The following is a 26542-nucleotide window of genomic DNA, read 5'->3' on the forward strand; positions in this document are numbered from 1 at the left end:
CTGTGGATATCATGTGCTGAATGTTCTTAACACTTTTATATCATTTAGATGAACACTAGGAACCTCAAGGTTTTGATAGAAAAATAAACTATAATATTTAAAACAAGTAATGAATGAAATAATTTCGATGAAAATGAGGATATAAAGATTGCATGAGAATAACTCGATTTAAAAAGTAGAATTAAGGGGAAGAGAATATCAGAAAGCTTACAATTGGAAAACTGAAACAATAATTTCTTTGAAAAAATTATTTCGTGACAGATTCCTCCACGCTATGAACATAAACGCAAATGCTATAAATAGAGCTATTGACATTTGGGCTGTTGACTTGTTTTTATCAAAATCACAGAACAGAAATCATAGTTTGCAAATTTTCAAATGGCTATCATGTTCAGAATCCAATAGGGTTTTCCTTCCCTTTTACTTTATGACTTCATAAAAGATAAATAAGCCCTCGGACCAAGAGGTGGGTATACGGGCACGGTTAACTCTCTCGCCCCAGAAATTCTACTCGGCTGAAAAGATTATTATTTGGGGGCGGGAAGGGGGGAATGCAGAGGGCTTTAGGACCCGGCAGGCGGCAGTTGTGTAGATCGCTGAGAGACTACGAGGGTCCGGTTCAGCTTCAATTCTGTCTCTAATCTCTGCAACAGCGGCTCTTCCTGGGTCCCGCGGCTTTCCTGCTCACTCAGCTGCGGCAGGAGGCCCGGCGAAAATCAGAGCCGCTTCCGCCCCATCACCCACGATGGAAACCCTCCAAGAAAAAGTAGCCCCGGACGCGTGTGCCTGAGGATTCCGCACAAAAGAGGTGCCCAAAATGAAGACCCTGGTGGTGAGTCATTTGTTATAACTCCTCTGGGCAGAGGCGGGACCCCCGGGCGCAGCGTCCCCGGGGCGCACGGGAGAGCTCCAGGGTGCCTGACCCTGCTCTGCGAGGTCGCCCGTTCCAAAGGAACAACTTTCCACCTGCTCCGCGTCCACTCCCGATTCCTCGCTTCAGCCTGGCTCGGAATCCCAGAGCCTGAATGGGAACTCGGGTTGCTGGGCTCCTGGATCTTCGGCGGGAGTTCCGAGCGGCCAGCGGAGAGCTAGAGAAGCCTTGGAGTGGTGGGCGCCTTGCTCGGGGATGGGGGTGCCCTAACGAAACAGCCTGGCAAAAAACTAAGAGGGGCGGGAAGGGGGGACCTTTGCAGACTTTCTTGGTTTCCTTGTCGGATTTCAAACTTGCAAGGATCGCTAAGGTAGAGCCCTACGGGTCCAGAAGGGAGAAGCTAGACATTCCAAAGCCGAGCTGGGGCAGAGGGCCCCCTCCCAAAGTGTGAGCCCACCCCTGCCCTCGCCGCCGGCGCGCTCTTCTTCACGTAGCCGGGCGCCACGCACCACCTGTCCTCTGCCGAGGGATGTGGGAGGCGGCGGCGGCCCAGAGCAGCGACGCGCGGGGAGCATCCCCTGCCGTACGCGGGGAGACGGTGCCTCCTCTGCCGGGCTGCGTGCTGCGAAGGTGGGACCCGGGCTACCCCCGCTGCCCCCGCCCGGCTGACCGTCGCGCCGGAGTCCCCGCCGGGCGCGCTTCTCCCGGGTCGGCGCTCACCGACTCTCCTGTGCTCTCTCTCCCGCTCTCCCGCAGCGCCATGGTCTGGCAGTGTGTTTAGCGCTCACCACCATGTGCACCAGCTTGTTGCTCGTGTACAGCAGCCTAGGCGGCCAGAAGGAGCGGCCCCCGCAGCAGCAGCAGGCAGCGGCGACCGGCAGCCCCCCGCCGCACCCCGAGGCCCCCGCGGGACCGCGGCCACTGGACGGATACCTTGGCGTGGCGGACCACAAGGTGACAGCTTGCTCGCCAGCCTTCCCGCCACCCAGCCTGGGGATCCCGCACACCTGAGCTTGCCCCCTTCCCCGGGGTTGGGAGGCGCCGTGAGTAGGTGCCATTCAGAGGCTGGAAGTGCGAGTGGACCCACTGGGGTGGGACAGGATAGTTCCTACTTGGTGTGAATTTCTATTTGGAGGAGGAAGCAAAGTTTTTCAGGGAATAGGGATGAGATGGGTGCACCCCAAAGCCTAATTTCCTAACAGGAACTGTCCCTGGAATTAGAACCGCCTCATCCCCAGAATTGCAGCTATCGCTGGGTGCAGGGTTCCTGAAGCCTCGGGTTTGGCAGCCAAGTCGCGCCCTAGTGGGAGGAGACCCGGGAATGGCGCGGGTACCAGCCCGAGCTTACCTCCGACAGGGAACCGGAGGCTGAGTAGCAGCCAGTCCGCGGCCGCAGCTCAGGCTCGCAGACTCCTATCTGATCTCTGCTTCGGATGCTCTGGGCTAAATTACTACAGCCCTGGGGAGCGGTGCCCAGGCAAGCGCGGAATGCTTGAGGCACAAACTCAGCTTCCATTGGCTTGAAACTCATCGTTGAGGGCCTATTTTCCTCTGCCTTCCGGGAAGCCGCTGCATGGCTTGGCTAATAATTAATAAGGTGAATTTTTAAGAAATTGAGCCTTCTTTCCCTGGAATAATAAATCTCTCGTTTCAGTGTGTGAAGCCTCTGGGAGAATCCTAATCAAGTTTCCTGGTTCTGAAAAGATATTTTAATGCACTTTAAATGTATCCCCCATTATTTGAAGCTGCTAATATATTTTTATTAAAACACAGTTCCATTCTGTATATGCCCTATAAAGCTAGAGGATTTCTTGAAACCACCCAGCTATTTTGCTTTTTGTATTACTAGGCTGTATGGCTGTGAACCAAAGTAATATTTGGCAGGTGCTCCTTTTGTGTGAAAAGATGGTTCTAACCGTGCATGAAAAAGTCAAACTTTTTTTAAGTGGCAATCAAAATACTTCTACTCACTTGTGCAATGGATAATGCTAAGGATTTTGGAGGATACAAAAGAATTTAAGGCAGGACGCAGCCTTTAGGGATCTTTGAATGCCTGTGGGAAAACAAACAACATACCGTGAAATGTGGATGGATGGATAGATGACAGAGAGACAGAGAGATAGACAGTAGATATAAATGTATAGGAAATACTGGATATAAACAGTTACTACTGTTGGAGTACAGAGATGAGAAAGATCTCTGCCCCGGTAGGATCAAGGAAAGTTTCTTTGAAAAAGTGGAACTTGCACTGGGAATAATTCAGGGAAGCAGAAAAGAGGGAGAGATTTCATTAGGAAGTGATTTACTGGGGAGAGTGCTGGTGGTAGATCTTAAATCAAAAGTAGAGAGGGCCATCACTTTCACAATTTCTGTTTTCACAAGCTTCTGTTTTCTCTTTAAGTTGTTGATTGATTACATACTTTGTATCTGCATGTGCAAGCAACCCATAAGGGCTGGAGTTCTAGAAAAGTTTGTGCATTGACTTCTGACTGTGGAGGGATGTGGTGTTTATGTGTTTATAATGAATATATTGAACATGGTGGATTTTCATGGCTATTGTTTCGTGGAAATGGCTATCTAGCACTTGTGAAGCTTTGGTTAATAGGGGTGTCAAAAGGTAAATTTGCTGTAAGCTTTGATCTACCTTTAGGAAGATATTGCTAATACTTTCCTTCCTGTGCTCTCCTGCTGGACAGACACCAGCTAAGAATATTGATAGCCTAAGGCAAAATATGATGCCCTCATGTTCTTCTTCAAAACAGTGTTTATTCACACAAATATGTTGGATTCCATTTTCAATGTATCAGAGCCTTATTTCATTAAAATGAAGAACAGCCCTGTTGGAGAAGGAATGTGGGAACTCTGTATGAGAAATTGAGATAATCTGTAGTGAAGGGTTTTGTAAACTATGAAGTGTTATGTGAATGATACGTATGTGCGGAAGACCTTGGAATTCTTAGCAGAGAATTAAAAATGTGACCAGGAAGGTCTTAGCAGATAATACCAATGAAATTCTTTCATAGAAAACCAACCTCTCACAAAATTATATACCCAAAGGGTTCAACAAAGTTTACCCTACCTCAAGCAAAGGAACAAATGCAAATATTAAAATCTACGCCTTCTCTTTAGGCATTATTCCAATTGTCCCACTGAAGGAAATGTAAACTTCTGCTCAGAATGTAGTCACTTTACTGCTAACTATCTAACCGGCCGGAAGTTCGGCAGTTTCATTTCCAATGACTGTCTGAAGGTGCACGTGTAAAATGTTTATGTCTTCTCCCAAAATTGCTGTTTAGGTTTACTTGGGATCTTCCTATAGTCTCACTTAAGCAGAGGTAGAAATCATTTGTTAGACTGTTACTAGGATGTTTTATTTCAGTTAACACAGGGGATGATAAATGAAAGCTTTTCTATTCTTCTTATGTTGCCAGATGATACTCTGATTGCTTTTTTGCCCCACTCTGACATCAAGCTTTAGAAAAATTATAGGATATGTTGAATATGATGACCACCAAGCCATATGCTGCTGCATATTGAATCAGAATTCCAACAGACTTTCAATTGGCCATTGATTTACTGAATCTGGAGAGAGTTACAGATACCATTTAGGAAAACGTTCACATCTCCATGGCTAGAGGTCCCAAAGTCTGATAAATATGTAGTGTTTTTGTTCAGTTACATGATGGCATTAACATTATAACTCCAAGATTAAATTCAACAGGTGGTCCTGATCCCCAGCACCTGAATTTCACAAATTACCGCCTGTCTGCAATGATAGTCTTGTCCCATATGCTGCAGACTGAATTACTGTTGAGATTAAATCACTATGTGCTTTTGTTGAAAGACATGCTGCAAGTCAAGCCAGCGATGAGCAATATGTGTTGAAGCTTAAAATATCACTTTCCATGGTCGTATTCCCTACTTCCTCTTTCACAAACGATGCTAGCGGAAATTGTAATTCCAGTATGACTAAGTAAGTGAAGGCTACTTGGAGTTTCTTGTGATAATGAAACCATTTCATTTTCTCTTAGATAGATTTTTTTCTCTTCATTCCCAACCCTTCCCCTGACCTTTTCCCACACATGTTCCACCAGCTCATTTCCATCTTGTTACATGTCTGTCACTGCAGCTACTGTATCTGCATCCTGCCATTTCCTGGTCCCCGATTTTGGAAGGCATTGATTTCTAATCAGATCTTCCAGATCTAAGCAAAGAAGTCAATCTTCATGGCTTGGAGAAACTTCTGCCTTTAGAACTGCAGCATAATGTATAATCAAACTAAAACACACATGCGCACACACACACACACACACACACACACACACACACACACACACTCTCTCTCTCTCTCACTAAATCAAGCAACCCTCAGAGGAAAGCTCCAAGTCTCCCAGCAGAGTGGAAGGGGGCATGAAGCACATTATGTGTTCAGTCTGGGTTGGGTCCGGGTAGATAAAGTCATTTGCCATCTGGTGGACCCTGTGAAATGAAACTGTGAGCCGATTCCCATTTCCAGTGGACCGGAGCCCTTATCACAGAAGGCCCACTTGTCACCTGGGTTGCCCTCTTCTTAGGTGGCTTATGAAAGAGCAGTGATCATGGGGCCTGAAGCTGAGCTGCTATCTCCTCGCTTCGGTAGTAGTTCCCAAGAATGGATTTTACACGTACCGGTGACATGCTTGCCCTTGGTTCTTTCTTTCCTTAAGCACTCAGTTATTCAGACAAAACCAAACTGCTTAGAGGTAATAGTACTATCACTATTAATTGGTAGATGTCCAGTTGGAATGATAAGACAAGTCAATGCAAGAGTTGAAAAGTAATTCAAAACCGGAAAAAAAGGTATATGCCATATAACTTACGTTGAAATTATGGCGTAAGAATTCTTCCTTTAGAGAGGTATATACATTCTCAAATACAAGTTTACACCATTTATTAGACCCTGTTGTATAATATTTGAGGCATCCAATGAATGATAAATAATTTGGATCTCAAAGAAATTTAAAGTGAGCTTATTTTCAGTGCTCAAGTATTACAAAATGTAATCTGCCAATGATGACAAAACTGTGTTATCACAAAGCATCAACCAAATGGGATCATGAAATGAACTGTTTTTTATGGGAGAAGAGTTCCAATAATGTGGGTGTTTCTACTGGAGAAGTTAAACTATTTTAACATTTACTGAATAGTTAACCTTCCTTAATTCTGAAACCAGAAGTATTTCTCCACCTTCCCACAGGAGTAATCCCAAGATACTTCTATGCCAAAGCTCAGATTGTACCTAGCAGATGGTCTGACCTGGCTCCCTCTCAAGTTTCAGGCATTCTGGCCTCCCTGCTGATCCTTGGACACTCATTCTGCCTCAGGACCTTTGCACTTGCTGTTTCATCTCCCCGGAAAGCTCTCACTCAAGATCTTTTGCATGGTTGATTCCTTATGGTCATTTAGTCCTCAGATCACATATCATCTTCTTGTGTACCACACTCTTTAAATAGCCCCCTTCTCACGAGTCATTCTCTATCATACCAGCCTGTTTTATTTTCCTTATAGTACTTAACAATATCTGAAATAATCTTAAAGTTTACTTGTCTCTTTTCTGCCGTCCCCCCAAGTAGAATCTAAGTGCTCTGATATCAAAGCATCTGATACATCTTGTTGACCAGTTTAAATCCAGGCCCTAATACTTGGCCATTGGTGGGCACACAATAAGTATTTATGGAAGGAAAGAAGAACGCAGGGCGTATTGCGGGTGGGGTATCCCTGGAGAAGGACAGAGCTGCCTTTCCTTATGTCAAGTCCTTTCTCTGCAAGACACATCGGTGCAGTCCCAGGCCCAGATATGTCTCATCTTTCCTAAATTTGATTTCCTCCTCCTCCACCTCTTAATAATGATAATAGGAAATGATTTGAAACATAAGAGTCTTTGGGAATAAGATTTGGGAATCTACCATTTTAATAGGCTTCCCTTATGGTTCTTGTGCACGTTAAAGTTTGAGAGTCATCATTTGAAACGTTTTTAATCATCATAGTGTGTAGTTCTGTAGCTAATTTGTTTCTGGGTTTTTGAACTAGTCATAACCCTTAGTAAATATTCATTGAAGGCCTAATAGTTGCAAAATTCCAGGGTATCCTGGAAGAAGAACACAGCCCCTGCCCTCAAAGAACCTTTGATCTAATTGGAAAGAAAAGACAAAGAAGCAAGAAAGGTTAAATAATAAAGCAAATGCTGAATAATAATATGAAACCGAGAAACAGTACATCAAGGCACGGACACTAAAAAGGAGCAATTTCTGTGATCTTTCTCATCTATAAAGTAAGTTAGATACTGTTGTTACCTTAGAAGCTATAAAACTTTCAAACTAAAATTCTATTATTCATTAGCCCTTTTAAATATATGTGTGTATGTTTCTATATACATATTACATGAATGACTGTCAGTGAATAATTAGTAAACAACTTAAATATTAAATCAACTTCAAAGTGGATTTTATTTATTTATTATTTATTTATTTATTTAATTTTATTTTTGGAACCATTTTATTTCACTCCTCATATCACCCTTGTGAGAGTAAAAGGTTTTCTGGCTTTCTTTCTCTCATTGGTTGTGAAAAGGAGTTATTAGAAAAAGAGCTATTTCAAGTCAAAGAGCTATTAATGTCAAGCCCAAGCATTCCCACTTAGAGATGTTTTGGAAAAGTCAGATTCAGTGACAAACGTGTGTATAGTCACAGTGGAAAGTTCTGTCTGCAGTTAGACTGACTTTGCCAAGAACAGATTAGGATGATTTGATCTGTTTTCTACTCATTAGCAGGGTGATGTTGTTTGACTGTTTACAGAGGATGTGTCCTAACATAAAATATGTGTCCTAAAGGAAAACCTGTAATTGCTGGGATATTGTGCTTTCTTCTTTTCATTTTAAACATCTTTATTGGAGTATAATTGCTTTACAATGTGTGTTAGTTTCTGCTGTATGACAAACTGAATCAGCTATACATAAACATATATCCCCATATCTCCTCCCTCTTGCGTCTCCCTCCCACCCTCCCTATCCCACTCCTCTAGGTGGTCACAAAGCAATAAGCTGATCTCCCTGTGCTATGCGGCTGCTTCCCACTAGCTATCTGTTTTACATTTGGTAGTTTATATATGTCCATGCCACTCTCTCACTTCGTCCCAGCTTCCCCTTACCCTTTGCCATGTCCTCAAGTTCATTCTCTACATCTGCGTCTTTATTCCTGTCCTGCCCCTACGTTCTTCAGAACCTTTTTTTTTTTTTAGATTCCATATATATGTGTTAGCATACAGTATTTGTTTTTCTCTTTCTGACTTACTTCACTCTGTATGACAGTCTCTAGGTCCATCCACCTCACTATAAATAACTCAAGTTCATTTCTTTTTATGGCTGAGTAATATTCCATTGTATATATGTGCCACATCTTCTTTATCCATTCATCTGTCGATGGACACTTAGGTTGCTTCCATGTTCTGGTTATTGTAAATAGAACTGCAGTGAACATTGTGGTACATGACTCTTTTTGAATTATGGTTTTACTCGTATGGTAGTTTTATTTTTAGTTTTTTAAGGAACCTCCATACTGTTCTCCATAGTGGCTGTATCAATTTACATTCCCACCAACAGTACAGAGGGTTCCCTTTTCTCCACACCCTCTCCAGCATTTATTGTTTGTAGATTTTTGATGATGGCCATTCTGACTGGTGTGAGGTGATACCTCATTGTAGTTTTGATTTGCATTTCTCTAATGATTAGTGATGTTGAGCATCCTTTCATGTGTTTCTTGGCAATCTGTATATCTTCTTTGGAGAAATGTCTATTTAGGTCTTCTGCCCATTTTTGGATTGGGTTTGTTTGTTTGATATTGAGCTGTATAAGCTGCCTGTACATTTTGGAGATTAATCCTTTGTCAGTTGCTTCATTTGCAAATATTTTCTCCCCTTCTGAGGGTTGTCTTTTCATCTTGTTTATGGTTTCCTTTGCTGTGCAAAAGCTTTTTAAGTTTCATTAGGTCCCATTTGTTTATTTTTGTTTTTATTTCCATTTCTCTAGGAGGTGGGTCAAAAAGGATCTTGCTGTGCTGTATGTCACAGAGTGTTCTGCCTATGTTTTCCTCTAAGAGTTTTCCAGTGTCTGGCCTTACATTTAGGTCTTCAATCCGTTTTGAGTTTATTTTTGTGTATGGTGTTAGGGAGTGTTCTGATTTTGTTCTTTTATATGTAGCTGTCCAGTTTTCCCAGCACCACTTATTGAAGAGGCTGTCTTTTCTCCATTGTATATTCTTGCCTCCTTTATCAAAGATAAGGTGACCACATATGTGTGGGTTTATCTCTGGGCTTTCTATTCTGTTCCATTAATCTATATTTCTGTTTTTGTGCCAGTACCATACTGTCTTGATTACTGTAGCTTTGTAGTCTAGTCTGAAGTCCGGGAACCTGATTCCTCTAGCTCCGTTTTTCTTTCTCAAGATTGCTTCGGCTATGTGCTTGCATACAAATTGTGAAATTTTTTGTTCTAGTTCTGTGAAAAATGCCATTGGTAGTTTGATAGGGATTGCATTGAATCTGTAGATTGCTTTGGGTAGTATAGTCATTTTCACAATGTTGATTCTTCCAATCCAAGAACATGGTATATCTCTCCATCTGTAGGTATCATCATTAATTTCTTTCATCAGTGTCTTATAATTTTCTGCATACAGGTCTTTTGTCTCCCTAGGTAGGTTTATTCCTAGGTATTTTATTCCTTTTGTTGCAATGGTAAATAGGAGTGTTTCCTTAATTTCTGTTTCAGATTTTTCATCATTTGAGTATACGAATGCAGGAGATTTCTGTGCATTAATTTTATAACCTGCTCCTTTACCAAATTCATTGATTAGCTCTAGTAGTTTTCTGGTAGTATCTTTGGGATTCTCTATGAATAGTATCATGTCATCTGCAAACAGTGGCAGCTTTACTTCTTCTTTTCTGATTTGGATTCCTTTTATTTCTTTGCTGTGTCTGATTGCTGTGGCTAAAACTTCCAAAACTGTGTTGAATAATAGTGGTGAGAGTGGGCAACGTTGTCTTCTTCTGGATCTTAGTGGAAATGGTTTCAGTTTTTCACCATTGAAAACGATGTTGGCTGTGGGTTTGTCATATATGGCCTTTATTATGTTGAGGTAAGTTCCCTCTATGCCTAGTTTCTGGAGAGTTTTTATCATAAATGGGTGTTGAATTTTGTCAAAAGCTTTTTCTGCATCTATTGAGATGATCATATGGTTTTTCTCCTTCAATTTGTTAATATGGTGTATCACATTGATTGATTTGCATTTATTGAAGAATCTTGCATTCCTGGGATAAACCCCACTTGATCATAGTGTATGATCCTTTTAATGTGCTGTTGGATTCTGTTTGCTAGTATTTTGTTGAGGATTTTGGCATCTATATTCATCAGTGATATTGGTCTGTAGTTTTCCCTTTTTTGCATGACATCTTTGTCTGGTTCTGGTATCAGGGTGATGGTGACCTCATAGAATGAGTTTGGGAGTGTTCTTCTCTCTGCTATATTTTGGAAGAGTTTGAGAAGGATAGGTGTTAGCTCTTCTCTAAATGTTTGATAGAATTCACCTGTGAAGCCATCTGGTCCTGGGCTTTTGTTTGTTGGAAGATTTTTAATCACAGTTTCAATTTCAGTGCTTGTGATTGGTCTGTTTATATTTTCTATTTCTTCCTGGTTCAGTCTTGGGAGGTTGTGCTTTTCTGAGAATTTGTCCATTTCTTCCAGGTTGTCCATTTTATTGGCATATAGTTGCTTGTAGTAATCTCTCATGATCCTTTGTATTTCTGCACTGTCAGTTGTTACTTCTCCTTTTTCATTTCTAATTCTATTGATTTGAATCTTCTTCCTTATTTTCTTGATGAGTCTGGCTAATGGTTTATCAATTTGGTTTATCTTCTCAAAGAACCAGCTTTTAGTTTTATTTATTTCTGATCTGATCTTTATGATTTCTTTCCTTCTCCTGACTTTGGGGTTTTTTTTGTTCTTCCTTCTCTAATTGCTTTAGGTGTAAGGTTAGGTTGTTTATTTGAGATGTTTCTTGTTTCTTGAGGTAGGATTGTATTGCTATAAACTTCCCTCTTAGAATTGCTTTTGCTGCATCCCATAGGTTTTGGGCCATCATGTTTTCATTGTCATTTGCTTATAGGTATTTTTAAATTTTCTCTTTAATTTCTTCAGTGATCTGTTGGTTATTTAGTAGTGTATTGCTTAGCCTCCATGTGTTTGTATTTTTTACAGATTTTTTCCTGTAATTGATATCTAGTCTCATAGCATTGTGGTCAGAAAAGATACTTGATACAATTTCAGTTTTCTTAAATTTACCAAGGCTTGATTTGTGACCCAAGATATTATGTATCCTGGAGAATGTTCCATGAGCACTTGAGAAGAAATTGTATTCTGTTGTTTTTGGATGGAATGTCCTTTAATTTTCAATTAAGTCCATCTTGTTTCACGTGTCATTTAAAGCTTGTGTTTCCTTATTTATTTTCATTTTGGATGATCTGTCCATTGGTGAAATTGGGGTGTTAAAGTCCCCTACTATGATTGTGGCCGTTAGCATTTGCCTTATGTATTTAGGTGCTCCTATGTTGGGTACATAAATATTTACAATTGTTATATCTTCTTGGATTGAGCCCTTTATCATTATGTGGTGTCCTTCTTTGTCTCTTGTAGTAGTCTATATTTTAACGTCTATTTTGTCTGATATGAGAATTGCTACTCCAGCTTTCTTTTGATTTCCATTTGCATGGAATATCTTTTTCCATCCCCTCACTTTCAGTCTGTATGTGTCCCTAGGTCTGAAGTGGGTCTCTTGTAGACAACATATATACGGGACTTGTTTTTGTATCCATTCAGCCAGTCTATGTCTTTTGGTTGTAGCATTTAATCCATTTACATTTAAGGTAGTTATCTATATGTGTGTTCCTATTACCATTTTCTTAATTGTTTTGGGCTTGTTATTGTAGGTCTTTTCCTTCTCTTGCGTTTCATTCCTAGAGAAGTTTCTTTAGGATTTGTTGTAAAGCTGGTTTGGTGGTGCTGAATTCTCTTAGCTTTTGCTTGTCTGTAAAGTTTTAATTTCTCCGTCGAATCTGAATGAGATCCTTGCTGGGTAGAGTAATCTTGGTTGTAGGTTTTTCTCTTTTACCACTTTAAATATGGCCTGCCACTCCCTTCTGGCTTGCAGAGTTTCTGCTGAAAGATCAGCTGTTAACCTTATGGGGATTCCCTTGTATGTTATTTGTTGCTTTTCCCTTGCTGCTTTTAATATTTTTTCTTTGTACTTAATTTTTGATAGTTTGATTAATAAGTGTCTTGGTGTGTTTCTGCTTGGATTTATCCTATATGGGACTCTCTGCACTTCCTGGAGTTGATTGACTATTTCCTTTCCCATATTAGGGAAGTTTTCAACTATAATCTCTTTAAATATTTCTCAGTCCCTTTCTTTTTCTCTTCTTCTTCTGGGACCTCTATAATTCGAATGTTGGTGCGTTTAATGTTGTCCCAGAGGTCTCTGAGACTGTCCTCAATTCTTTTCATTATTTTTTCTTTATTCTGCTCTGCAGTAGTTATTTCCACTATTTTATCTTCCAGGTCACTTATCCGTTCTTCTGCCTCAGTTATTCTGCTATTGATTCCTCCTAGAGAATTTTTAATTTCATTTATTGTGTTGTTCATCATTGTTTGTTTGCTCTTTAGTTCTTCTAGGTCCTTGTTAAATGTTTCTTGTATTTTCTCCATTCTCTTTCCAAGATTTTGGATCATCTTTACTATCTTAATTCTGAATTCTTTTTCAGGTAGACTGCCTATTTCCTCTTCGTTTGTTTGGTCTGGTGGGTTTTTACCTTGCTACTTCATTTGCTGTGTATTTCTTTGTCTTCTCATTTTGCTTAACTTACTGTGTTTGGGGTCTCCTTTCTGCAGCCTGCAGGTTCGTAGTTCCCATTGTTTTTGCTGTCTACCCCCAGTGGGTAAGGTTGGTTCAGTGGGTTATGTAGGCTTCCTGGTGGAGGAGACTGGTGCCTGTGTTCTGGTGGATGAGGTTGGATCTTGTCTTTCTGGTAGGCAGGACCGCATTAAGTGGTGTGTTTTGGTGTGTCTGTGAACTTATTATGATTTTAGGCAGCCTCTCTGCTAATGGGTCGGGGTGTGTTCCTGTCTTGCTAGTTGTTTGGCATAGGGTTTCCAGCACTGTAGCTTGCTGGTTGTTGAGTGGAGCTGGGTCTTAGCGTTGAGATGGAGATCTCTGAGAGAGCTTTTGCCATTTGATATTACATCGGGCCAGGCGGTCTCTGGTGAACGAATGTCCTGAACTCGGCTCTCCCACCTCAGAGGCTCAGGCCTGACACTTGGCTGGAGCACCAAGACTCTGTCAGCCACATGGCTCAGAAGAAAAGGGAAAATAAAAAAGAAAGAAATAATAAAAGTAAAATAAATAAAATAAAATAAAGTTATTAAATTTAAAAATAAAAAATATTAAAAAAAAATAATTAAAAAGTAATGAAAAGAAAGAAAAGAATGAGAGTGCAACCGAACCAAAAACAAATCCAGCAATGATAAGAAGTGCTAAAAACTATACAAAAAAAAAAAAACCAGACAGACAGAACCCTAGGACAAATGGTAAAAGCAAAGCTATACAGACAAAATCACACAAAGAAGCATACACATACACAGTCACAAAAGGAGAAAAAAAAAGGAAGAGAGCAACCAAATCAATAAACAAATCTACCAATGATAGTAAGCTCTAAATACTAAACTAAGATAAACATAAAACCAAAAACAAATTAGATGCAGAAAGCAAACCCGAAGTCTACAGTTGCTCCCAAAGTCCACCGCCTCAATTTTGGGATGATTCGTTGTCTATTCAGGAATTCCACAGATGAAGGGTACATCAATTTGATTGTGGAGATTTAATCTGCTGCTCCTGAGGCTGCTTGGAGAGATTTCCCTTTCTCTTCTTTGTTTGCACAGCTCCTGGGGTTCAGCTTTGGATTTGTCCCCGCCTCTGCATGTAGGTCGCCTGAGGGCGTTTGCTCCCCACCCATACAGGACGGGGTTAAAGTAGCAGCTGATTAGGGGGTTCTGGCTCACTCAGGCCACGGGGAGGGAGGGGTACAGAATGTGGGGCGAGCCTGCGGCAGCAGAGGCCAGTGTGTCATTGCAACAGCCTGAGGCACGATGTGTGTTCTCATGGGGAAGTTGTCCCTGGATCACGGGACCCTGGCAGTGGCGGGCTGCACAGGTTCCCGGGAGGGGCGGTGTGGAGAGTGACCTGTGCTCGCATACAGGCTTCTTGGTGGCGGCAGCAGCAGCCTTAGCATTTCATGCCCATCTCTGGGGTCCATGCTGATAGCCGCAGCTCGTGCCCATCTCTGGAGCTCGTTTAGGCGGTGCTCTGAATCCCCTCTCCTCATGCACCCCGAAACAATGGTCTCTTGCCTCTTAGGTAGGTTCAGACTTTTTCCTGGACTCCCTCCCGGCTAGCTGTGGCGCACTAGCCCCCTTCAGGCTGTGTTCACGCAGGCAACCCCAGTCCTCTCTCTGGGGTCTGACCTCCAAAGCTCAAGCCTCAGCTCCCAGCCCCCGCCCGCCCCGGCGGTTGAGCAGACAAGCCTCTCGGGCTGGTGAGTGCTGGTCACCACTGATCCTCTGTGCAGGAATCTCTCCGCTTTGCCCTCTGCACCCCTGTTGCTGTGCTCTCCTCCGTGGCTCCGAAACTTCCCCCCACTGCCACCCCCCATCTCCGCCAGTGAAGGGGCTTCCTAGTGTGTGGAAGCTTTTCCTCCTTCACAGCTCTCTCCCAGGTGCAGGTCCCATCCCTATTCTTTTGTCTCTGTTTTTTCTTCTTTCTTCTGCCCTACCCAGGTACGTGGGGAGTTTCTTGCCTTTTGGGAAGCCTGAGGTCTTCTGCCAGCATTCAGTAGGTGTTCTGTAGTAGCTGTTCCACATGTAGATGTATATTTGCTGTATCTGTGGGGAGGAAGGTGATCTCCACGTCTTATTCCTCTGCCATCTTGAAGCTCTGCTGGCATGAATTAATTTTAAATTCAAAATATTTAATCTCTTTATGATTCTCCTTTGGCATGGCATAGGATCTCCTGGACGCTTGAAGGGAATGAACCCTCTTACCCTGTTCACTTGTGTCTGTAACATATGGTGACTACATTTCAAAACCAAATCTCATAACTCAAGGTATGATGAATTTGAACATAATTGTGTTGGCCACAAGACAGAATATTTGCATTCAGATCCATCCTGGAGACATGACATCTGTTATAGAGGGGACTTTCCATACCTCTGAAGTCAAACAGCAGCTCAGTATAATTCCTGTCCTGCAAATATTGGGATAAAGAGAGATTAAAGATGAGAAAAGACTGAAACATTAAAACCCATCATCAATCAGTAAATCATTCTGGAAACCTTCTATACACCTATTAAATAGCCTTTGATCAGCTGTGAAGGATCTTAGATATAGAAAGACAAGGAATGATTATTTCTTAAATAATAATATTATTACCCATACCTTGTGATTCAAGAGAAGAATCCCCTTGTGAGTCAGTAGATTTATGATCAAATGATCAATAAAAACTTGGGGGTGGGGACATTTATGAGATGTACTCAGATTTGTCTTTGTGAGCTCTTTTAGTCTTAAACTCTTAGTGTGGGCCTGGGACAAATAAATATTTTCATTGCATGCTCTATTCAATGTGGTTTCCCAAATAAAAGCCACAGGCATGAATAGTCTCAGTTTAGACAGTATATCGGCAGGGAAGGCTTCCCGGACTTGTAACCCAGGATAGATCTGAGCTGTGTGCTTTGTCGTCATAGCCAGCATCGCATGATAATACTTATTCTGGTTGATTGTCATTTCTTGTCTAAAACTGTCTGCTTTCTCAGCTTGACTCTTGGAGACTGGGGATTTTTTCTCTTTTTCTGTCATTGAATTCCCAGCCTGGCATACAATGGGTCTTCAATAAATATTTGTTGACTAAATAAGTGTATCTATATAAAGATTTTATATTTCTTCTAAAATAAGACTGTTTCTGACTGCTTGGAGTTACTGACAAGGAATAGCTACACATCATAAATGTCAGTTTCTCCAGCCACAATTTGTAGTTCTGTAACAATTTCATTTCTACTTTCTTGTACTAATCAGAGCTCTTAAAACATACTCAAAATTTTAGAGCTAGAATGAAAACTTCAAAATTATCAAAAGGAATTCACGAGTGGTCATGCAATTTGCCCAAAGTCGAGGGTTAGTGGCAGAGCTAGGGCTAAAATGTGGGTCTCTAATGTGAATATCATTACCATAAGGGAAATTCAGTGCCAGTATATTCTAAGCCGTGACTCAACATTATTTGAACAGAATTTATTAAAATGAAGAGCCTAGGCCTATCCAGTTATTGGAAAGAGATAAATATTTAAACATCTTATTATTCTGAAATGAATTTGAGAATATGCCTCTGGGTAGTTAAAAAGAGCTCCCACCAACCACTGACTTAGCAACGGGTACTCTAAAGGCTGCACAAAATGCATGACACTGATGTAATTGGAACAATTTGCAAATCAGAGTGGATTTTGCCTTTAAAAAGTAAACCAAGCCAAAAGAAGTGTCGTGTTTAATTATTTGCAGAAAATGTCATGACTAGACCACTTATTTATCTGAATTACCTTCTCCACAGTGGGGAAGGAAACACCATTGGGAGACTAAGTTCACGAAGTATCTGGACTGCCATTCTGCAAGTAACCATTGACTCCTCCTAAATTCTGAGATGTGACTCTTACTCTGAGATAGAATTACTTTAGGCAAATAAGAAACCATTTTACCCACGGTAGGGAAAATTAACCTTGATAGTTGTTGTAGCTCAGAATGAAAAGGAAACTTTCTTTATTATATTCTCTTTTAATAGCTAAGGAGGGTCTTTATTGTTCCTGGGAACCTCACAGAGTCTGAGGATACCCTGGCAGACTGAAATGCAGAGTTAAACCATTTTTTAATAAGAAAGCATATTCTGGAAATTAATTGCACATATGGGACCTCTCCACTGACTGAACTGCATTACTGTGTTTCTCATTTACAGATTTGCTTGTGTTCCTTGCATGCCTCCAATGGCTTCCCACTGCCTGGAGGATCAAGTTCAGACTCCATAGGAAGGCTCACAAGGCCCGACAGGGTCTGCATGGCCCAATTCTCCAACCTCACCTCCCACAGCAGCCCGCAGCCCAGGCTGCACACACCCTGGGAACACAGCTTGCTGTTTCACACTTACCTGCTCTTCCTCCCTCTCTCATTTTATCCACCAGGTAGGGGACGAATCATCCAGTAAAATCCAGTGCAAGCATCTCCTTCCTAAAGTTTTCCCAGATACGACCTATATGCAGAGTAAGCCCTGCATTGTCTTATGCCAGCAGTGTATCAGTTAGTCAATCACATATTGGCTGAGTGCCTACTATGTGCTAGACTCAGAGGAGGAAATAAGAGGAAGGACCTAGTTCCTACCCACAGGAAAATCACTGTGGAGGAAGTACATATGACAATGACTGTATCTTTGTAAGTGCTAAAATATTCTCTGTATCCTGTGCAGGCCTCTAATCACAAAGTATTGCGATTATTTGTCTGCATGCTTGTCTCCTCGACTAGGCTGTACCTTCTTGAGACCAGGAACTTATCCATTCTGGTGTTTCCAGAACCTAAATCTGTACCTCATACATGTGGAAACTCAACAAATCTTTGTTGAACGTTAGGTGGACAGAATCCTGTTGTAATTATATGTAATAGGAAGAGATTTGAACAAGTCTGGCTAATAGACTTAACATAAGAATGACAGAAATGATAAGTAGGGGCAGAAGGACTTCACATTTGTGGCAGACACATCTTTAGTTTCTGGTTCACCTTTAAATGCAGAGCAGCATTTGCTGATCTTTCCAGAGTGGTTGCCGCCCAGGTGTTGAGAGATGGGAATGCCTGTATTTGAGGACAGTATGGTATCCTGGGAGGCAGCGAGGCACGCCCAAGCTTTTTACTTGTTATGAGCACTTTGGAAAGTCATGTAACTTTTAGGCTAGTCTGTAGAAGGGGCAGTTAAGCTAGATTCATTCGTTCTCTCATTTATCAAATAATATTGTGTTCGGGACCCAGAAGGCAATGATGCACAAGGTGGGATCCCTGACTCTATGAAACTTACATCTAGAAGAGAGGTATGTAAACAGACATAAAATTACAGCACAGATTTGGAAAGAAAGATTTACATGTTATGGAGATTAGCTTTTTTTCCTGAAAGCTTTGAGGAAGTCTTTAAAGGGTGAATTAGAGGAGTGACTTCATCAGGTGTGTGTTTCAACAGATCGCTGTGGCTTTGGCATGGCACAGGTCAGAGCGGTCCTAGATTACAGGAAGAGGGACCAGTTAGCGGAGTGTGGATGTGATCTGAGTGAGTGAGAGGAAAAGAGACCTAAGGTTTCTGCCTGCCTTAAGTTTCTGTGATCACCCACCCCACTGTGTCGGTGCAGACAGGCTGAGTGCATCTTCTCGAGCAGCAGAAGGTTTGTGGTTCAAGATTGCCTCTCAGTATTTAGTGAAAAGAGTTTGAGGATGATCCCAGATGGCACTCCAACTTTGTCTAATTTTGAACCTCACTGTGCATCTTAATACCGCATACTGACTTGAGTAAAACAATGGTGTGATGGTTAAGGCTGAAGCAAGCTGTTCGTGGAGACTCCCTGATGCACACTGGCAACGAATGACAGGAATTAAACCCTCCACCTGCAGCAGAGCCAGTGGGGTATGGAATAAATGTGATGGAGACACTTTATTAGGTAACAGTTCTACTGGGAGAGAATTTATTCTAGAATAACCTTATCAAGGGAGACTTTGTTGCATAATAAATCTCACCAGGTATAGATCTGTTGGAAGTATGGGGTGGAAGGTGGTTTCCTCTCCTTTCATTCCCATAGTTAGAGAGAGAGCAATTAGTGTTCTTTTAAATCACTTAAGTCTGTTCACAGCTTCTAAGAAAAGTAAAGTTTCTGTTTGCCTTGCACCAGAAGGAAAAATTTGTCAAGGGGGTGTCTGGTTCCTAATTCATTCAAAAGCATTTGGTTGGGAGCAAAAAATATATACATCCGAATGAACTCTGGTTTTATGGGGCTCCTAGTTGGAGTTACTTGGCAATGTTGCATCTGCCAGGCTGCCATCAGGGATTTCCAAGTTGTCTCCCATTACCTAAGTAGTATGTGCTTCCATTCTGTAGTGCAAATCATAAAGCTGGATCATTTCATTTTTATTCCTCTTGTTGCAAGTTTTGAACAAAGTGGTGGAAGCGATCACATGCTGCTTGTTTTCTGGAACATGGGAAAGGGAGAGGGGATTATAAGAATCTGTGTGTGTTCCCCATTACCAAAGAAAAAGAAGCTTTACCCTGATGCTCTAGCCATCATGAATCCCCTGAAGAATTATGCCCATCACTCTTACTAACAACTGTGTGTGGTTTTTGGCTCCATTTGAAATGTGATGGAGTTTTTAATACAGAAGTTCAGAAATAAAAGTCAGAGAAAGCTGTCATGAGAGAACAGGGTATCCGGACTGGATGGGCCTGCACTAGTGAAGTATAAAGATGAAATAACTGGACCCAGGACCAAGAATAAGGACCAGAGTGAAAAAATAAGACCAGTTGCTTCTTCCCTGTTAACCAAGGGGCTCTCTTTCTGGCTGTACAGACATGAAATACTGATTGGGTTCTAGAAAGGCAATAAGGGTGGCTTGTCACGGGCTCTGCAGTGGAGTAACAGTTGTTTGACATTATTACGTTTGAGTGTGATTTGTTGTGCTGTGTGACAGCAGAACAGAACATCAATGGACAAGGAATCCATCGAAAATGAGTTCCTCTGACTAGGAATCACAGTGTTGTTTGTTTTATTTTTTCTGAAATGAGCACCATCATGGCCCTCTAAAATGAGCAGGCTCAGGTCCTCAAGGGAGTTATTAATCTCTGCCAAGTGAAGGATCATTCTTAATGGGTCCACAGAGCATCTTGATGGTGTCTCACCCTTTAGAAGGTCTGAAGGATGGAAAGGAGGCAGACCTGTATCTTCCAGGGTATTCTGCCTGTGAACACCAAAACTCAGTACTGTTTCATGAAAACTATGCCTGTAGACCGTATTTGAGAGCGTGGAACGCCTTCTACCTGAGAAAATCTTCTTCTGCATCATCCCCGCAATAGCATGTTGAAAAAGAAATGAGAGAAGAGACATAGAAGACTAGTTTTGAAAAGCAAACTTTACCCCCACCCAGTTGCATATATTCTCATTGTCTTCTCAAAATGGCAAATGGTAAAAAAAGAAAATAACAATTATTCATAAGCTTACCACCCAGACATAATTACTGTTGATAATGTAATGTATTTCTTTACAGATTTTTTTCATACATATCAAATGTATGTATCTGTTACACTTTAATGTACTTCTATCCTGCTTTTAATTCATATATGTTAGGTATTTGGGGTCTATATGTATATAGTGTTACCATATCACGTGATTGGTAGTATAGCGGGGGGCATGAGCTATACAGTTAGATCCTAAAGACTTTTTTTTTTTTTGGCTGCATTGGGCCTTTGTTACAGTGCGCGGGCTTCTCATTGCAGTGGCTTCTCTTGTTGCGGAGCACGGGCTCTAGGCACGCAGGCTTCAGTAGTTGTGGCATGTGGGCTCAGAAGTTGTGGCTCTCCGGCTCTAGAACACAGGCTCAGTAGTTGTGACGCACAGGCCCAGTTGCCCCGCAGCATGTGGTATCTTCCTGGACCAGGGCTCAAACCTGTGTCCCCTGCATTGGCAGGTGGATTCTTAACCGCTGCACCACCAGGGAAATCCCCAAATGACATCTTTTTTAATAGCTTAAAACCCAAATATATTCCAGTTAGAGTTGGGATAATTAGTAAATATGTCTTGATATTGGTACTAAGTTCTCCACTTATTAATCCTGAAGATGTGTACATCCCTTATTAGCATAAACCTTTTTTTTTTCCTTTGGCGGTGGTGTGCGGTTTGTGGGATCTTAGTTCCCCGACTCCCTGACCAGGGATTCGAACCCGCACCCTCAACAGTGAAAGTTCGGAGTCCTAATCACTGGACCACCAGGGAATTCCCTAAACACTCTTCTCTTTCCTCGTTGTTTACAACTCTCCAGCACTTTTTAGTGGTGGTGATGCTTCCATCCCTACCTTTCATCCTCTGCCTGTTTGCTTAGTTACAGAAAGTGTTCCAGGATTTTTCAGTTTTAAGAATCAGTCGCAACAGTCCCTTAATCCTTCTGATCACTTTTCTCTAAATTCCCTCCAACCCATCAGTAGCTATTTTGGGAACGTAGCTGGTGGCAAACTCATACGGGCTTCCGGGACTCAGAGATGAGCGACATCTTCCTGGTCAGTGGGTGGTCCGTTTCCAGATGTATGCCTCATGTTAGCCTTTATTTTCTGGGCTTCCACTTACGATTTAATTCCCTGTCCATATATATTACAGATCTAATTGCTTGTCCGTATACAATACAGGTTTACTTTGATATAACTGTCTTTCCTAAAAAGAAATTTTGCAGCACGAATAATTGTATCATCTTCTTAATCAGCAAACTTTTCTGTATTTCTTTCTTATCTTCTAGTTTTCTAAAATATTTCAATTCCTTTATCTTATTTTAACCCAGATTGTTGAATCTGTGACTGTTCTTCTTGACTTTTTTTTTTTGGTACTCAATGATGTCTCTGAGCTACTCTTTTTTTACATTTTTCAAATGTGCGCTAAGTGTTATTTCTCGACTTTGGCAGAATTTCAGAGCTGCTCATTATTCTTCCAGTCCATGGGTAGAAGAATTCTGTCATTAAAGACATCAGGGCCTGCTTCTCCCATGACAGCCAACTGGCAGGGGGTGTATTTTATACATCTTGGTTTGGTGGCTTCCAAGAAAAGGGATGAATCGGAGAACAGGAGATCTTTGCCAATAAGCTCTTGATGAAATCAGTCTTGTTTTGGTGCCTGAACTCCCTCCTTTATCCTCTAGATTGAAGCATCACTGAATCCTTCTGATCCACTTTTGTTGCTGTTGTTGTTGTCTACAAGAAACCCACTTTATTTTTTTTTAATTTTTAAAAATTTTTTTAAATTTTAAATTTTTTCAATTTATTTATTTATGGCTGTGTTGGGTCTTCGTTTCTGTGCAAGGGCTTTCTCCAGTTGCGGCAAGTGGGGGCCACTGTTCATCACGGTGCGCGGACCTCTCACTATCGTGGCCTCTCTTGTTGCGGAGCACAGGCTCCAGACGCGCAGGCTCAGTAGTTGTGGCTCACGGGCCTAGTTGCTCCGAGGCATGTGGGATCTTCCCAGACCAGGGCTTGAACCCGTGTCCCCTGCATTGGCGGGCAGACTCTCAACCGGTGTGCCACCAGGGAAGCCCCCACTTTATTTTTTTAATTGAAGTATAGCTGTTGTACAATATTATATGTTGCAGGTGTACACTATAGTGATTCACAATTTTTGAAGGTTATACTCAATTTATAGGTATTTTAAAATGTTAGCTATATTCTCCATGTTGTACAATATATCCTTGTAGCTTACTTTATACCTAATAGTTTGTATCTCTTACTCCCTACCTCTTTATTGCCCTGTCCCTCCCCCGCTTCCCGCTTCCCAGTGGTAACCACTAGTTTGTTCTCTATATCTGTCTGATCCACCCTTATAAATGTTTTTATTGTGGTGATGCATGTGTAACATAAAATTTGACATTTTAACCAGTTTAAGTGTACAATTCAGTGGCATTTAATTACATTTTAATTAATTCACTGTGTTGTCAATCATCACCACTATTTCCAAAAATTTTTCATCACCCCAAACAGAGACTCAGTAACCATTAAGTAATAACTCCCTATTCTCCTCTCCCTCCAGCCCCTGGTAATCTCCATTCTACTTTCTTTCTGTCTCTATGAATTTGCTTGTTTTACGCATTTCATAAAGTGGAGTCATTCAGTATTTGTCATTTTATGTCTGACATTTCACTTAGCGTAATCTTTTCATCCATGTTGTAGCATGTATCAGAACTTTGTTCCTTTACACAGCTGAATAATATTCCATTTTATGGATAAGCCATATTTTGTTTATCCACTCATCTTTTGATTGACACTTGGGTTGTTTCCACTTTTGGCCATTGGGAATAATGCAGCAATGAACATTGGTGTTCTTCTTGATTTTTTGAAGTACCTCCTTCCTTTTTCCCTCCTCTCCCATCCCCATGACAGCACCTGAGTCTCTAACTCCTATCACCTCACACCTGGAAGGCCACTCTACCCCTAGCTGTTTCCCACCTCCATGCAAAAAAATAAAAATAAAAGTAAAAAAATAAAGACAAGAAGAAGTCATTAATTGCACTAGTTACATTTGTCTAAAGATCATGTAAACATCTTGAAAAATAGAAAGGGGAAATGTTCCCATAATCCTACCACTTTAGTGTAAGTAATGGTATAAATTTGGTTTATTTCTGACAATCTTCTGCATTGCAGTCTTCATTTTTTAAACTTAAATGTGAACATGTTATGTGTTTTTTCAAAAATTGTGTATGATTTAAAGTCTGTTTTGTTTCCATTTTGCTGATAGCCATTAAGATTTCTTTTGGTTAATGTTTGCCTTTTATATCTTTTTGCCTTTTATATCCATCCTATAACTTTTAGTCTTTTGTATGCTTATGTTTTATATATGGCCAGACCTGTCGCTAATATTTGCAGGGCCTGAGGCAAGAGTACAAATGGAGGCCCACATACATCCTAATCGCTTTAATCAGTAATTATGTTTTCATTTAGGAAAGATTTTCAAGTTTCAGAGATTTCATGTGACCTACCACAGTTACAGATTTGATCAGAATAATTATCTTGTACATTTTATTTTTTGATCAATAATTAAATCTTCATTAAGGGAAAAGGTTGTAATATCATACTTGATAATTTTATGTGGGTAATGCTTGACAAAAGTCAGTCTACTTGCATTATCTCCAATTTCTTATAATGTAAGTAGACTACTTCTTTGAAGATTTTATTTTTTCAGTTTTTTCCCCCTGAGGCTCTTTTTCATATGTTCTATTTTATCTCAATCTAAAATTCTTCTCATTCTACCCCCTTCCCCTTACACACACTGAAGCAGTGACAAGCTCCACCCTAGCAACAGTACAATTCATAAATCTTCATAGCATTTGAACACAGTGGCCTTTTGTTTCAAGGGCAGAGGGCAAGAAATATGGAGAAGCACTTTTTCTGGGGCCTGAATGGTGTTCGATATGAGTGGTTGTTTACGATTATGGATAATACTGTAACAATGAGAGAGGTGCCCGTGTGGTCTTTGATATAATTGTGCACTGTTTATGATTTTCTGTGCCCTTTAAGCCGTGCTTCTCACACATAAATGTGTGTATGAATCACCTGAAGATCTTATTAAAATGCCGAATTTGAATCTTTAGATCTGAGTCAGGGCCTGAGAATCTGAATTTCTAACAAGCATTCCATGCAGCTACTGGTCCAAGAACCACATTTTGAGTAGCGTAGGGCCCAGATCAGAGGTCCTTCTCATCTCATTTTAAGAATAATACTGTGTATATCCTGTATGAATAGCATATAGCAGGAATTAATTTTTAATCTAAATTTATAATCATTGTCTTTTAAGAGTTTAGTTCATTTACATTTATTGTGATTTTTGCTATACATTATTGATATATTGAAAGGTTTTTAAAAATCTCATTTAAACATTGGCTTTGTATTTATCTCTTTTTCTATGCTTTTTTTTTTCTTCTCTTTTTCCCTCTTCCCTGGGTTGGTGGAGTTTTGTGTGTGGGAGGGAAAGGAGATTGTCATTCTTATTCCATTTTTTAACCTACACTGGCTTGGAAGTTATACTCTTGATTTCTATTCTTTTATTAATGTTATTCTTGAAATTTTAACATGCATACTTACCAAAGTCATAAGATAATTAATACCTTTATCCTCCTTCCAGAAAATTCAAGGACCTTAGAACACTAACTCTGGTCAACCCAAACAGTAATTTTACATGCTGCTATTGTATTGAAGTATTTTATTTCTCTTTTTTTAAGCCTAACAAATTGGATATTAGCATTATTATTGTCATTATTTCAGATAGTCAATGTTTATTTAGATTTACCTGCATATTACCAATTTTTTTACTCATCATTTCTTCTTTCAACTTAGATTTCCATTATCCTTCTTCCTGAAATAAATTTTTAGAAGTTCTGCTGATGAAGTTCTATTGGTAGTAAACACAGTTTTAGTTTTTCTGAAAATATCTTTGTTCACATTCTGGAAAGAGAATACAATTCAAAATCACTAGTTATTTTCTCCTTCAGTATTTTGAAGGGCTAATTCCTGTGTTTTCTCCCTCTCATTGTTGATATTGAGCTGTTTGCCATCAGGCTAGCTGTCATTACTTTTTAGGTAATCTAAACCATTATCTCTTTAAATATTGTGTCTCTCCTTCACTCTATCTCTTTGTAATGTTTTGTTTATTTGTCTATACTGCATTATGGGTGATTTTTTCTGATTTTTCAGTTTGTTAATTTTCTATTCAGCTATGTCTAATCTGTTATTTAACTCATTCACCAAGTGTTTTCTCCCCAAGTATTTCATTTAAATCATCATTTCTAGATTTTTTTCCCCACATTGTCCTGGTCTTTTTTCATAGTGTCTTCTTACTTACATACATGTTATTTCCACATCTGATAACTCCAATATTTTAAATCTTTGGAAGTCTAAATATGTTTTTTGGTTTTGTGCTGATTTTATTCAAGGAAACATTTATTTATGTGTTTTGTCTGTGCTTGTGTGGATGTGTATATTTATTGTGACTCCATGTTCATCTGGATTATATCTGTGGAAATTGTTAGTGACCTATGTTGAAAGTGCATTCCTCCAAAGAAAGCTTTCATTTGCTTCTGTCAAGCTCCTGGGGGCCATAACAACTACGAAATGCCACTTTCAAATAAGCCTGACCTTCTGCACGCATGCCAGTGGTGTGAATGTAAACTGCAAATCTATGTGCTTTTTATGAATTCTCAAGGAAGATTGTTTACCCCCTTTACCCAGATTCAAGGACAGAACAGGCAGGTTTTCTTATACTTTCCCTGTGCTGGGTATATTTTCTTTTTCTAGTTCACTCTTTCTTTGAAGGTTATGGAATGACAGGGTTCCCCTTCCTTGCTCAAGCTCAAGGCTCTGCCTCCTGTCCCTCCACGTGGCTGCTGAAATTTAAGGCTCTAAGTGAAAGGATCAGCAGTTACCCTTAGAGCAGCAGCTGTCTTCAGTGCCCACTCCCCAGGCTTGATTTGTACTCTGGCTTCATTGTCAAACTCTGGGCACTTCCTTACTTGCTTGTTAACTTAATAAAAAAGATTTTAAAACATTTTATTCAGCTTTTTCAGGAATTTTATTATCTGAGTGCTTGTATCAGTGGCAAATTTTTAAATATTATTTTTTAAAATAAATATATGGTTATTGTGGTTAATTTAGAAATACAGAAAAGTAGAAGAATAAAATAAAAATCTCCAGGAATTTTTTAAACTAGAGATGGCATAACCATTAAAAAATTTTGGA

At 40.5% G+C, this 26542-nt stretch overlaps 1 protein-coding gene across 6 annotated transcripts in view; it reads left to right on the forward strand.

Moving 5' to 3' along the window:
* The first annotated feature begins 573 nt into the window (after positions 1-573).
* ST6GALNAC5 (ST6 N-acetylgalactosaminide alpha-2,6-sialyltransferase 5) overlaps positions 574-26542 on the forward strand; it is a 215224-nt gene continuing 189255 nt past the window's right edge. For all 6 annotated transcript variants that reach the window (XR_009503643.1, XR_009503648.1, XM_059924639.1 and 3 more), the window contains exons 1-2: positions 574-832; positions 1628-1825. Coding sequence is in view for 4 of the 6 variants with exons in the window: in XM_059924639.1 (XP_059780622.1) it covers positions 818-832; positions 1628-1825 (213 nt within the window). In the remaining 2 variants the exon portion in view is untranslated. The remainder of the gene's footprint in view (positions 833-1627; positions 1826-26542) is intronic.

This window comes from Balaenoptera ricei, chromosome 1 (assembly GCF_028023285.1).
Source record: "Balaenoptera ricei isolate mBalRic1 chromosome 1, mBalRic1.hap2, whole genome shotgun sequence".
NCBI classification, from domain to species: Eukaryota; Metazoa; Chordata; class Mammalia; order Artiodactyla; family Balaenopteridae; genus Balaenoptera; species Balaenoptera ricei.